At 43.0% G+C, this 11899-nt stretch overlaps 1 protein-coding gene across 1 annotated transcript; it reads left to right on the top strand.

The window, feature by feature from the left end:
* The first annotated feature begins 747 nt into the window (after positions 1-747).
* On the top strand, positions 748-9027 carry COLCA2 (colorectal cancer associated 2). Its single transcript, XM_010382317.2, has 4 exons — positions 748-1057; positions 5214-5268; positions 6679-6908; positions 8358-9027. Exons 3-4 carry the CDS (start codon positions 6813-6815, stop codon positions 8724-8726), a joined length of 465 nt encoding a protein of 154 aa, XP_010380619.1. The 5' UTR covers positions 748-1057; positions 5214-5268; positions 6679-6812; the 3' UTR covers positions 8727-9027.
* The last annotated feature ends 2872 nt before the right edge of the window (positions 9028-11899 follow it).

Here is an 11899-nt window from a genome sequence, read left to right as displayed (position 1 = left end):
CGGGCCCCGCCAGCCCCGGGGCGGCCCCTAGCGAAGGGTGGCCTCCCGGCGGAGTGCAGGGTCATCGGGAGCCCCGGACGGCTTTTCCCAGCTCGAGCTGCGCTGACTCACCCCGGAGCCTCAGTGCGCCTCGGAGAAACGCCTGCCACAGAAAGGGAGGGGGTGGGGAGAGAAGGGAAGAAGGGGAGAGCACGAGCGGGGGCGAAGGAGGGAGGAGGGCAAGATGGAGCGCGAAAAAGGCGGAGAAGAGGGGAGAGGGAGAGCGCGCAGAAGGAAAAGACAGAAGGGAGAGAGGGAGGGAGTTCCTCGGACCTGGCCCCTTTACTAGGGTCAGTCTGGCAGGTCCCTTGCCGGCCCAGTACTGGGCTGGCCAAACCTTACCGCTTGCTCCAGGGCTGGCTTCCAAACCAAGGGCACACAGAGGTCGGAGACTATACAGAAGCCATACCTGGCCAGATGGAGAAGGAGGGGACTCGGGACTTCCACGCTAGTGGGAACAGCACAGTGGGGAGGGCTACATCAGACGCCATAATCAGAGAAAGCCCCCTGCCCCAGGCCTGGCCCCTCCCCAGGTCCATAATACACTCTCTCAGCGGGCTGGGTCTGAAAGCCTCGGTTGCTCCGACCTAGCCAGAGTGGTGGGCTCCACTGCACTGGTCTCCACATTCCAGAGCAGAAGAACCTGTATGCTATTGGCCTAGGACTGAGGCCCAGCCAGGGGTGGGTGGCCTCACAAATTTCCATGGGTTCTGTTCCCACTGGGGCCTGAAACCTGTTCAGCCACTCTTCATTCTTTCGAGTTTGAGATGTTTGGGTTTTTACCATCCTTTGACATTTTTTGTGTGTGTTCTCCGAACTTAGAAACTTGACTTTGGGTGCCATCGCCTATAAAAGGGTCCCCCACTCTGCACCCTGGCACCCAGACCTTGGACTCGACCACTGACTCAGTTGCCTTTCTCCAGAAAAACCGAAGGTGTATCAAGGTGTCCGAGTGAAGATCACAGTGAAGGAGCTGCTGCAGCAAAGACGGGCACACCAGGCGGCCTCCGGGGGAACCGTAAGCATAAGCCCTTCCCTCACTCGGCAGCCCATGCCAGGCCTCTTTCAACCCTGTGTCTGTAAGGTGTGGAGGCCACCCAAGGCCCCACGCACTCACCATCCCCAGAACTGGCCTTTCTCTGCTGTTCCTATGACTTCTGTAGCCAGATGCATCCCGATCGGAAAGCTACAGAGGACAGCTGGGGCATGTTGTGGGTCTCAGGATTTGGGGGAGCCCATCCATCTCCCATGGATGAAAGTAAAGTATAAAAAGTGTGTTGGTCCTCTGCAGGGGGAGGAGCGGCCAGCAGGTAAGTAGACATCGTTTTGTTAGGAAGACAGTGTACGTGAATGTACAGCCCTTGCAGACCCATAGAAAATCTCTCCCAGAAATTCACCTCATTTTAGGGGCCCCTTCCAGGATAACAACTGTGTAGAACATCCTCCCTTCCCTCCTCATTGTTCTGGAACTCACCCTCTGAGATCATTTATCTGTAAATCATCAGTCACCCAAAGTATCTAGCAGAAAAGGGCCCTGTCTCTGCAGAAAAGACATCTGGAGTACAGGACCACTTCCTTAAAATGTATCAACACCTTAAGCAGTTCCAGGTTATTACAAAATTGAACTGAGCAATGACTGCTCAGTTATGAACTGACACTTTATACACCATCCTTTGGTGTATCCTTTGGCAGTAAGTACTGCCAAAGGCACTCAGGGTAGCAGCAGAACCAAATAAACTAGGTGGGATTATTGCCCAAGAGAGGGCAGCTCATCCCTAAAAAGCCTCCATCAGACAATTGCTTGGGGGTTGGTTTGGGTGTGAAGGTAGGATCTGACAGCTGGGGCTCGTATTGCCTGTTAGGATTGGTCCTTCTCCAGCCCACTGGTCTCGGCCCCACAACAGTTTTTGTGCCTGATGCTGTTCATGTGCAATGCATGACTTCATGAAATAGGCCTTTGACAGTTGGACTTCATGAAATGGGAGGGGGCAAATGATGTAGGGGAGGTAAACACAGTTTCCAGAACCAGATGGACTGGGCTCAGGTCTCAGCTCCTCCATGGTGTATATCCTCAAGCAAATTACCCAGTCTCTCTTGCCTCTGTTTATTCGTCTTCAAATTGGGGATGATAGGATTTTGTGAGGGTTAATCGAGTTATTGCATACAAAGCCCTTAGAAGAATGCTTTCCACATAGTGAGTGCTCAATAAATGTTAGTGGTCATTATTTCAGAAATAATAATATTATTTGGGGAAAGCAACTAAAATAAAATTCCAACCAAGGATTGAAAGCCAGCTCTTTGGTAATGTTCATTCACACCCTTTGCTCAGAGTTTAGAGTTCAGATGTGAGCCAGCTGCAATTTAGCATATACAGCACATGCAGCTGGAAAAGCTAGGACCTCCGTGTGCAGAATTTCAGGTAACACATTAACACTCCCTTACGTTTCTAGAGGACTTCACAGTGGTTCTTCTTTTAAAGCACTTTTGCACAGCCACTATTTCATTTAGTTTTTAGAACAACCAGCACAGGTAAGTAGATCAGAGATCCGTCCCTCAATTACAGGTAAAATTCAAAACCTTAAAGTTGCTCACGGCGATGCTAAAAGTAGGACTAAGGTCTTATTCTTAGTGTAATATAAAAACCCTTCCGTTGGCTCTTTACTCTCTAAATTCATCATTCTGCAGATCTGACCATACTAAGCAGGAGTCTGATAGCCTCAACCCCTTCAGTTCAGAGATGGTTATATAATTAATAAAACCAGGTACAAGGGAACTGGAAAATGCTTCTGGAGAAAAACGTCATCAAGACGTTCATAATAAAATGTAATGTTTCCCTAAGGAGCTTTGGTACTTGGTAGAGTTCTGCTCTAAAATGTAATATTTCCTTAAGGAGCTTTGCTACTTGGTAGAGTTCTGCTCAGCTGCACCTGGAGAGCCCCTTGTGAGTGTCGCACTTGCTGCTGGGCCCTTACAGATGGGTCTGGCCACTATTCCCTTCCTAGCTCACTACAGGAGCTAAAGCAAGGGTAAGACATTTCACTTGTGTATCTGACCAGTTTCTGTTTCCCGGAGTAATTTGACTTATTTAAATTTTTCTGAATTCCCTCCTGAGAAATAAAGCAGGACTTCTGAACCAGTGTCTTATAGGAACAGCAGAGTAAAGCCTGCTCTCCTTTGCTTCCCAGAAGACTGCATCAGCCCATGCCCTCGCAAGCAAGTAGGAGTAACATGCATATAATTTAATTACAACAGCCAGATGTAAAATCCCTCACTGGAAGCCATCGGAAGGATCTGGGATTCTAAGGAAGCTGTGAGAGCGTACTTAGTAGACAAGGATAGCAGATACCAGGGGATGATGTATGCCTGCTCCTTAGTGTAGGCCTTTCTGGTGTAACAGAGATGATCCCCAGTTTGTTCATTTGTTGAAGGATGCCTCTGGGAAACTTTAAGCCAAGGAAAGAGTTAATTATATCAAATACTACAAAGCAGCAAGAAATCTATCTTAATTTGTTATAAAGTCAGAGTAGTATCCACAATTTGAAATTGTAAGAAGGCAATCATGAATGGAAGTTATAGGTTGAGACAGATACTCAGTAAAGAACTCAAATATTCTTCAAGCAGTGCCAGAAGAAACTGTGTATATGCCAGATTGGAACACTTGATTTTAAAAAACTTATTTCAGCCAGATCAATTTGCAAACATGTGCATGTGTACACACACACAGACACACAAACACTTGCCTTCGGGGTAAAAGGAAACTTGAGTTAGTCGTTATCAAAAGATATCATTTACCTTTCTTTTTTTAAATCATTAATTTTTTAAACAGTCTTGATGTGTTTTTATAAATTGTAGATTGTGAATTTTTGTGCTGTTTGAAATCTAAGACAGAGTTGCCTTTCTTTGTATTCTTGGAGCAAAGTAGAAAGTGAACCCACGACTCGAAAGATAATATCAAGTAGGATATTGTAAACACACCTCAGGGAGATAACATGGGGAGGAGGCAGACAAACAGGCCAATCCAGGGGAGAAATGGGGTTAAGGAAAGCTCTACAATGAGGCAGATTTTTTAATACCCACTCCTTCCAAGTCCTTCAGCTCAAGCTGCAGCCAAATATTTGCATAAAGAGCTGGTAAAGGATTCCAGCTTCCTGGTTCATGACATTACAGCACAGATCATTTTCAAAATTAATGCTGCCTCCTGTTTCAGCAGTGGCTGCCTGCACAGCTCTCCCTGTGGCTCACAGTATGGGAGTGAGTATCCCCTGTAACCCAAAAGAGGTGTGGTGAGCTCGGCTTCCCAGCACAGAATCACAGAGCAACGCAGGTCCCTTTAAACTTTAAAGCCACCACCTGAAATTAAAAAAAAAAAAAAAAAAAAAAAAAAAAAAAAAAAAAAAAAAAAAACCTAAATTACTCAGTATAATTATCAGTTCAACTGAAAAATGCAGGCTGCTTTACTTTACATAGTTAAAAAGAGCAGTCTTACAAACTTTCAAGTATTTAAATACAGTAGTTTAAATAAAAGCAACTTTTATAGAAAATAGTACAAAACATACAAAGTACTGGAATGATTCCTGATCATTAACTAGAATGTAAGTAGGTTCCAACTCACCAACTACAGCTTTAAGAAAATATTTTCTATTTTAATGTTTCGTGTATACTAAGAACAAGTGAATATTTTTAGCTACTCAAGATTAACAAAATTAGGAATTGTGTTCTTTGGGGAAACGAATCTCTAAGGCTAAGTAGCCAGATGATATACGGAAATGTTGAGAAAAATAACTGACTAAGCCATAGACAGTTGGGATTAAATAAATGTTAGTCTTTATTAATTTTAAATCAAATAGTTTAATAGGAAGCCTTTTGCTGCATTTTCCCAAACTGTTACATTTTTGCCACATAAAATTATTTACATTAATTTTTTAGTCAAAATTAATCACTTTAAAAATTTAAGTTGAAGAATCTGATATCAGGGAAAAACTCCCCAAACAAGCAAACATAAATATTGAATCTAAATAAAACATAACATTGGTTGTATTTAAAAAGGCAACTTTTTCTGAGAAGGAAGAATCTGGCTTACCTTATAGCAGAAAGAAACATAGTTCTCATCAAAATGTCTTAGCTTTCCCTTTAGAACTTTTCTTTCAGCCTGCTTGATATTCTTGCTTTGACAGCGGTCCGGAGGCAGCAGTGTCCACCTTTCAGATCCAGTTGCACCATCTTCTGCAGGTCAGTACAGCCAGTATTACAGTTCCCTCAAACACTCTTTCAAAAGTCCATCTCGAAAGTCTTTCAGTGCTTGATTCAGGGGTTAAGATAGGCACCACTATTTAATTGGAATCCAACCAATCAGAAGGTGAAAAAGGCCATAGTCACTCCACATGCAAGCCCAGCAAGAAAACAAGCGCAAATGTTGTCTTCATTTCTGAACTCTCTACTCTCTGCTATATTGTCCCAAGAGTTTGTTCTTCACATTTATTCCAGTTCCTCATCGCCAAGTAACTAAACTGAACTACAAAATCAGAATTGTTCTCAGGAACTTATCTTTTTTTATTGCAGTGTTAGATGGAATACAGAACATCCCGAGGCACTCAAATAATGCCTTTGCTCTGTTCCTTTAGTTTCCAGCCGACAGGGGCTTCCCTCCCCTTCTCTCTTCCCAGAAAGCAGTTCAAACAAGTGTAGGTTTTCTCAGCCCAATAAGAATAACTCAATTACATAAACACTCCTACCTCTGCTACTCAACAGCTAAGAGTTTAAGGAGGTTGTATACAAGGAAACCTCTGCCTATGGCCGCTCCCCACTAAATGTGTCACTGTAGCTTCACTCTAAAGAACTTGAGACCTCAAGAAGAACCCAGTGTCCTTTAGTCCCTTTGATGAGAACACTCTAATCCTCTCTTCTTCCAGCATTTACAGATAATTATCACAAATTGGGCCTATTAATAATAAAATGGAAAAGGAGTAATGTTTGCTGATTATTCTTGTTTGACATTTAACAACTTACTTTGATCACATTATGATGTTAGCGTGTCCACTGAGAAAACATTTTTGCTTTTTGTAATTTCAAGCCAGTAGTGCTAATTGGTACTCTATGCTCCTGGTTTCCATGATTATCATTTGCATTATCATTTAAATCACTTCTCAAAATTCTCTCCTCCAAACTTAAGTTACTGAGTAAGAGTGAAAAGTTCAGAAAAACAATCACCCTAAGACAAGAGAATTATTTCCCACAGCATCAGAAGTTTTCTCAAAGCCTCAACAACTCTGTCAGTTACTTCTGAGAGGTTTACGTGAACTGCCGGTAGGGGCTGGATGTCCACGGTTTTATAGTCCAAGAAAGGGGAAGCTTGAGCCATTCTTTGACTGTGACACTTGGACACAGATTGGGTCACCATCCTTTTATTTTTGCCCTAACCACTTTTACAGCCAATTTCCCCATTATTAACCACATTCATTTCCCTAGAGCTTGAATTAGCTAGGACAACGAAAAAGTCAAAAATGCATTCCTGTTTACTTTTCTGGCCTTGTTAAGCCCTTTTCCCCCTAGACATAGTAAATATTCAGAGTATAGATCTCCATTCAAATCTGTGTTTTGCAATTTTTATGCAAAAACCTGTCTTTTTCCTTTCTCTTCTAGGACTGTATTTTGAGCCTGAACCAATTTCTTCCACGCCCACTTATTTTCAACGGGGAGAATTTTCCAGTTGTGTTTCATGTGAAGAAAACTCAAGCTGCCTCGACCAGATCTTTGATTCCTACCTTCAGACAGAGATGCACCCGGAGCCTTTGCTCAGTTCCACACAAAGTGCTCCACACCATTTCCCAGACAGCTTCCAGGCCACCCCTTTCTGCTTTAACCAGAGCCTGGTAATTTATCTCAGTTCTTTATATACCTGATAGTCACTAACTATGGGGTAATAGTGCTTTATGAGTTTGCACCACCTCGTGGGAAATCATACAAAAACTATCAGCAAGGAAATCATCCAAGGAAGCAGGCAGAGAAGAATTTAAAAGTCAATGTATAGAAGTAGCCACACACTGCAGGGCATAAACCTTTGGATACACACGTAATTCAGATTTCCCAAGATTTAGATTTTTAAGCCACCAAGTAAGTTGGTGTGTAGCAATAAAAAGAGGTTCCTGGCAATATTCATTTAATGTTTTTTAAATTGTAAAGTCAAGACACCTACTAATTGGAAGTCAGTGGTTTAAACAATGGCTCTTGGATTTTTTGATGGAATTTTGAGTTCTTGGAAATGGAATTAAGGCTGTGTATATATGGTACCAAACTTCATTTCGTTAGGGGGAGGTTTTGCTTTGTTTTGTCATTGAACTGGCTCTACTAACTGATTGTTTTAGTCTGCTATAAGCACAATAACTCATTTGGGTCTGAGATGGTTAGTAAAAATGAATCCGTAATCTTTGAAAAAAATTAAATTGGTTGTTCTTGGTGGATCTCAAATGTTTGAAAATGTGTTATCCTCAAAATGAAGTAAGATTTCTATTAGTGGAAACTAGTTATTTTAGTTTTCTTTTAGAGACTCGCAGGGGTTTTTTTGTAAACCTTAAGTTATAAGGTTTTCTTTTTTAAGGAATGTAAATACTTTTTGCTTTTGGGTTGTCAAAAGTCTGTGTGGGCATCAGACTAAATTTCAGAGGGGATAGGAAATTAACTCTGCAGAATATGCACATTGTCACGGGGAAAATATGGGGCCCCAGTGTGCCAGTTCTGTCCCAGCCTCCAAGTTAAGTTTTCTCAGTAACAATTGTAGAATTGCTTAAGAGAAAACAGACAGTAGCTCTCATTCCAGGGAACAAGACTTTAGGGGCGGGACAGGTAGTGACTCATGCTGGCATGTCCCGGGGATACTCCAAGATCCTTGAGGATCCAAGTTATGCCTTTGCATGATCACCTGATTGTCCATGGTGAGGGTAAAGAGAAACATCCAGGGTGCCACCTGCAGCTTAGACTGTGGCCTACAGCAGGATTTGATGTGCAGGTGACTTGAAGCACAGTGGGATTTTGTGGTTTCAGAACAGAGCACCCTCTAAAGTAGAATTATATAACAAAGGAAGCCGGAGAAGCAAGGCAATTTATTGTTGGGAAAGAAATAGGTAACTATAGATTGTGGTGTCATGAAATTGTGTAGTCAGCAAATAAAATTACTTCTGCAGACTTGGGTTGGGTGTTGTTTGGTTTGGTTTGGTTTTTTACCCCTCATTTTCTCACTCTGTGTTGGTAAACCCACACTGTTCAGTTCTTTTGATCCTGTCTAAGTTATTATGCTCTTTGTTTCTTGGTTGTCATTTCTCTAGATCCCGGGATCACCTTCAAATTCCTCCACTTTCTCTGGCTCCTTAGACTACAGTTACTCACCAGCTCAGCTGCATTCATATGCTCCAGAGAATTACAATTCCCCTGCTTCTCTGGACACCAGAACCTGTGGCTACCCCCCAGAAGACCATTCCTACCACCACTTGCCTTCACACGCCCAGTACAGCTGCTTCTCCTCGGCCACCGCCTCCATCTGCTACTGCGCATCATGTGAGGCAGAGGACTTGGATGCTCTCCAGGCGGCAGAGTACTTCTACCCGAGCACAGACTGTGTGGACTTTGCCCCATCAGCAGCCGCCACCAGTGATTTCTATAAGAGGGAAACAAACTGTGACATCTGCTATAGTTAATAGAAATTACAGTAATTCAGAACATGGCACGGGTATATCTATTTTTCTACCACGTCTAGATGACACTACAAAATATGCAACTTGGTAACACAATATCCAAAGCACAGTTTACATGTCACTATTTCCAATTTTCTGATGCTAGGCATTCATGTGAAGTCCTCAAACCTGGTCATTGTGCCACTCCTACTTTGTATGCTCATAGTTTAAATTTTTGTAGGAAACTTTCAATTGTTTTACCTTTTTGTGTAATGAACAAATGCCCTCTCCTTCTTTTTTTACTAATAAATAATTTTGTATTACTGTTGGATTTTTTTTAATTTCCAGTAGTCATTTTTAATTGATTTGAACATTATCCATTAATTCTGGAAATTGCTAATTACTCTCAAATGGTTTAATCTTATGGATTCATGAATTCAAAATTATTCTTCTTTGGGCCAGGCGCGGTGGCTCACATCTATAATCCCAACAGTTTGGGACGCTAAAGAGAGAGAGTCACCTGAGATCAGGAGCTCGAGACCAGCCTAGCCAACATGGAGAAATCCTATCTTTACTAAAAATACAAAAAAAAAAAAAAAAAAAAAAAAAATTAGCCAGGTGTGGTGGTGCACTCCTGTAATCCCAGCTATTCAGGAGTCTGAAACAGGAGAATCACTTGAACCCGGGAGGCGGAGGTTGCAGTGAGCCGAGATCGCGCCACTTCACTCCAGGCTGGACGACAGAGCAAGACTCCATATATATATATATATTCATTTAAAATGCAGTGGGATACCTTGACTTCCATGGCATGGAGGGTAGGCACAGCTAGGATGGTGGAAAAGGAAAACCCTGCCTCACCTCCAGATGAAGGGGCACATCTTAGAGCAACATCAGGAAAATACATTTATGAACCATTAGTTTCTCTTATCTAACATTAGTCAATGAAGTATTAGGATAACCAAAAAGCACATGCTGCCTACAGCTATGTTAGCCTGTAGATCATTCTTTTTCCTTTCCAAAGCATTGCTTTGGAAACTTTCTGAGCAAATAGATCATCTTTTTCTTGACAGATGCCATACAGTTAATGCAGCCCAAAGTTTAGAAGTCATTTTCTATTTCTGAATTTTTGGCTTTAGGTTCTTAAAAATACATCACTCATGCTTACACATTGATTTATAGGATTGACTATGTTGTTTACACTTGAATTTTAGCATTTACTTCCTCTGATTAATCTATTTGAAGAAGCCCAGCTGTCTTTCAAGGTAAAGAGGAGTTATTAATCTACCTATGCTGGACTAGACTGTTGAATCTTGTTTGCTGAGGGCATTAAGGCACAGGACTTAATCCCTGAAGTGAAGTCTGAAGAGCCTTTGCCATGTCTCAAGTTCCAGAACAATGGCAGCAATACTGGTACCTTCAGCACTGGCCACAGGTACCATTTTCTGAGCACGTCCTATGTGCCAGAATTATCTACGAGTATTCTCACTCATTATCTAATTTAATCTTCACAACACTGACAACAAAATGAGGAGTCTGAGGTTCAGATAAGTTAGTTCACCTGTCCAGTGTCACCCAGCCAGTAGGCACCCAAGCTTGCGTCGGAAAGATAGCAAAGCCCTGTTCCTTCCTCTCCAGGGCTGAGAAGTTTGAGCCACCATTCGTGATACACCATTCAGCAACCCGGGGCACCATTAAATGCCAACTTCCTCAAATACACAGAGGTGTATCCCAAAAACAATTGAATCAGACTTTGCCAAAAGGGCCGGATTGTCCACAGGACACGGAGATGCCTGGCACAAGAGCTCTCAGACTATAGGTCCTATACTTTGGGGACTCAGGAAGAAGCTGACCAACTGCCACTTCAGTAGGTTTCTTCCTATCTGGAGACAAATATGCTTTGGAAATGTCACCATCTGACCGTCCTCCCTGGGGACTCAACCAAAGCTTGGGCAAATAGGACAAGTTGCAGCCTGCCTCACGGGATAATCGTGCCAGGGAAATAGAACAATTGCTGCCTTTCTGAGATGCCAGTAAAACTAGATTTTTAATGGCTTGAAACTAGCCTCTTGTCAACAAGTATCTATTCACACAGACCAAAGACCCTTCATACTGTCCACCCACCACCTCACCCCCAGCGGGTGTTCCCAAGATATAGAGAGCAGAGAATCCAAAGATGTCCAGTGGTTGGCACCAACATACCCCTTTTCTAGATGACATTCTTTTTTCATTCCCCATGTCAGTCCTCTGGCGCCTGAATCAATTATCTTGCAGCTTAAACAGAGAGCATTTTTCTACCTCCTTGGGACTTACTCTTTCCTTGCATGCTCCTAGTTTTTCCCTAAATCTAATGCAGAAAAGGATTCATAGAGGCATGTTGGTCAAGCGCGAGTGAGCACAGCTCCTGTGCATCACGATGTGTAACTCCACCTTAAAACTATCATTAAGAACTTGCTAGAAATTTGGGCCAATGGGTCACCTAGTGCATTCCCAAGTGGGTGGACACTGCCCACTCAGTCTCTAGCTGCTGCAGCTGACACAGAACAGCTCAGGAGCCCTGTAGCCCCAGGCCGCACATCCATCAGCAGCATGTTTCATCAACATATACTGTGGCATCTGGTAAAACCTGGGTGCTTACACCTCTGCGTGAGAAAGAGCAATTCAGTAAATCTGGGGTGGGGCCCAGGCATCTGCATGTTCTAAATGTACCTAAGTTGATACTTTTTGTTTTTTTGTTTGTTTGGTGTGTGTGTGTGTGTGTGCACGCACGCGTATGTGTGTATGTGTGTGATGGAGTCTCACTCGGTCACCCAGGCTGGAGTGCAGTGGCCCAATCTCGGCTCACTGCAACCCCCACCTCCTGGGTTGAAGCAATTCTCCTGCGTCAGCCTCTCCAGTAACTGGGATTACAGGCGCCTGCCACCACACCTGGCTAATTTTTGTGTTTTTAGTAGAGATGGGGGTTCACCATGTTGGCCAGGCTGGTCTCGAACTTCCGACCTCAGGTGATCCACCTGCCTCGGCCTCCCAAAGTGCTGGGATTACAGACATGAGCCACTGCGCCTGGCCTAAACATACATAAGTTGATGCTAATAGAGATGACCTTCTGTTCACACTCGAAAAACACTGACGTAGTCAATGTCCAAATTATTTACTTGAAGGACCAGTAGCACAATAATAATAGCTTTACATGGATTAAG

Source organism: Rhinopithecus roxellana, chromosome 15 (genome assembly GCF_007565055.1).
Source record: "Rhinopithecus roxellana isolate Shanxi Qingling chromosome 15, ASM756505v1, whole genome shotgun sequence".
Classification (NCBI taxonomy): domain Eukaryota; kingdom Metazoa; phylum Chordata; class Mammalia; order Primates; family Cercopithecidae; genus Rhinopithecus; species Rhinopithecus roxellana.
Note: the sequence above shows the minus strand (reverse complement) of the source record. Positions and strands in the feature narration are given on the sequence as shown.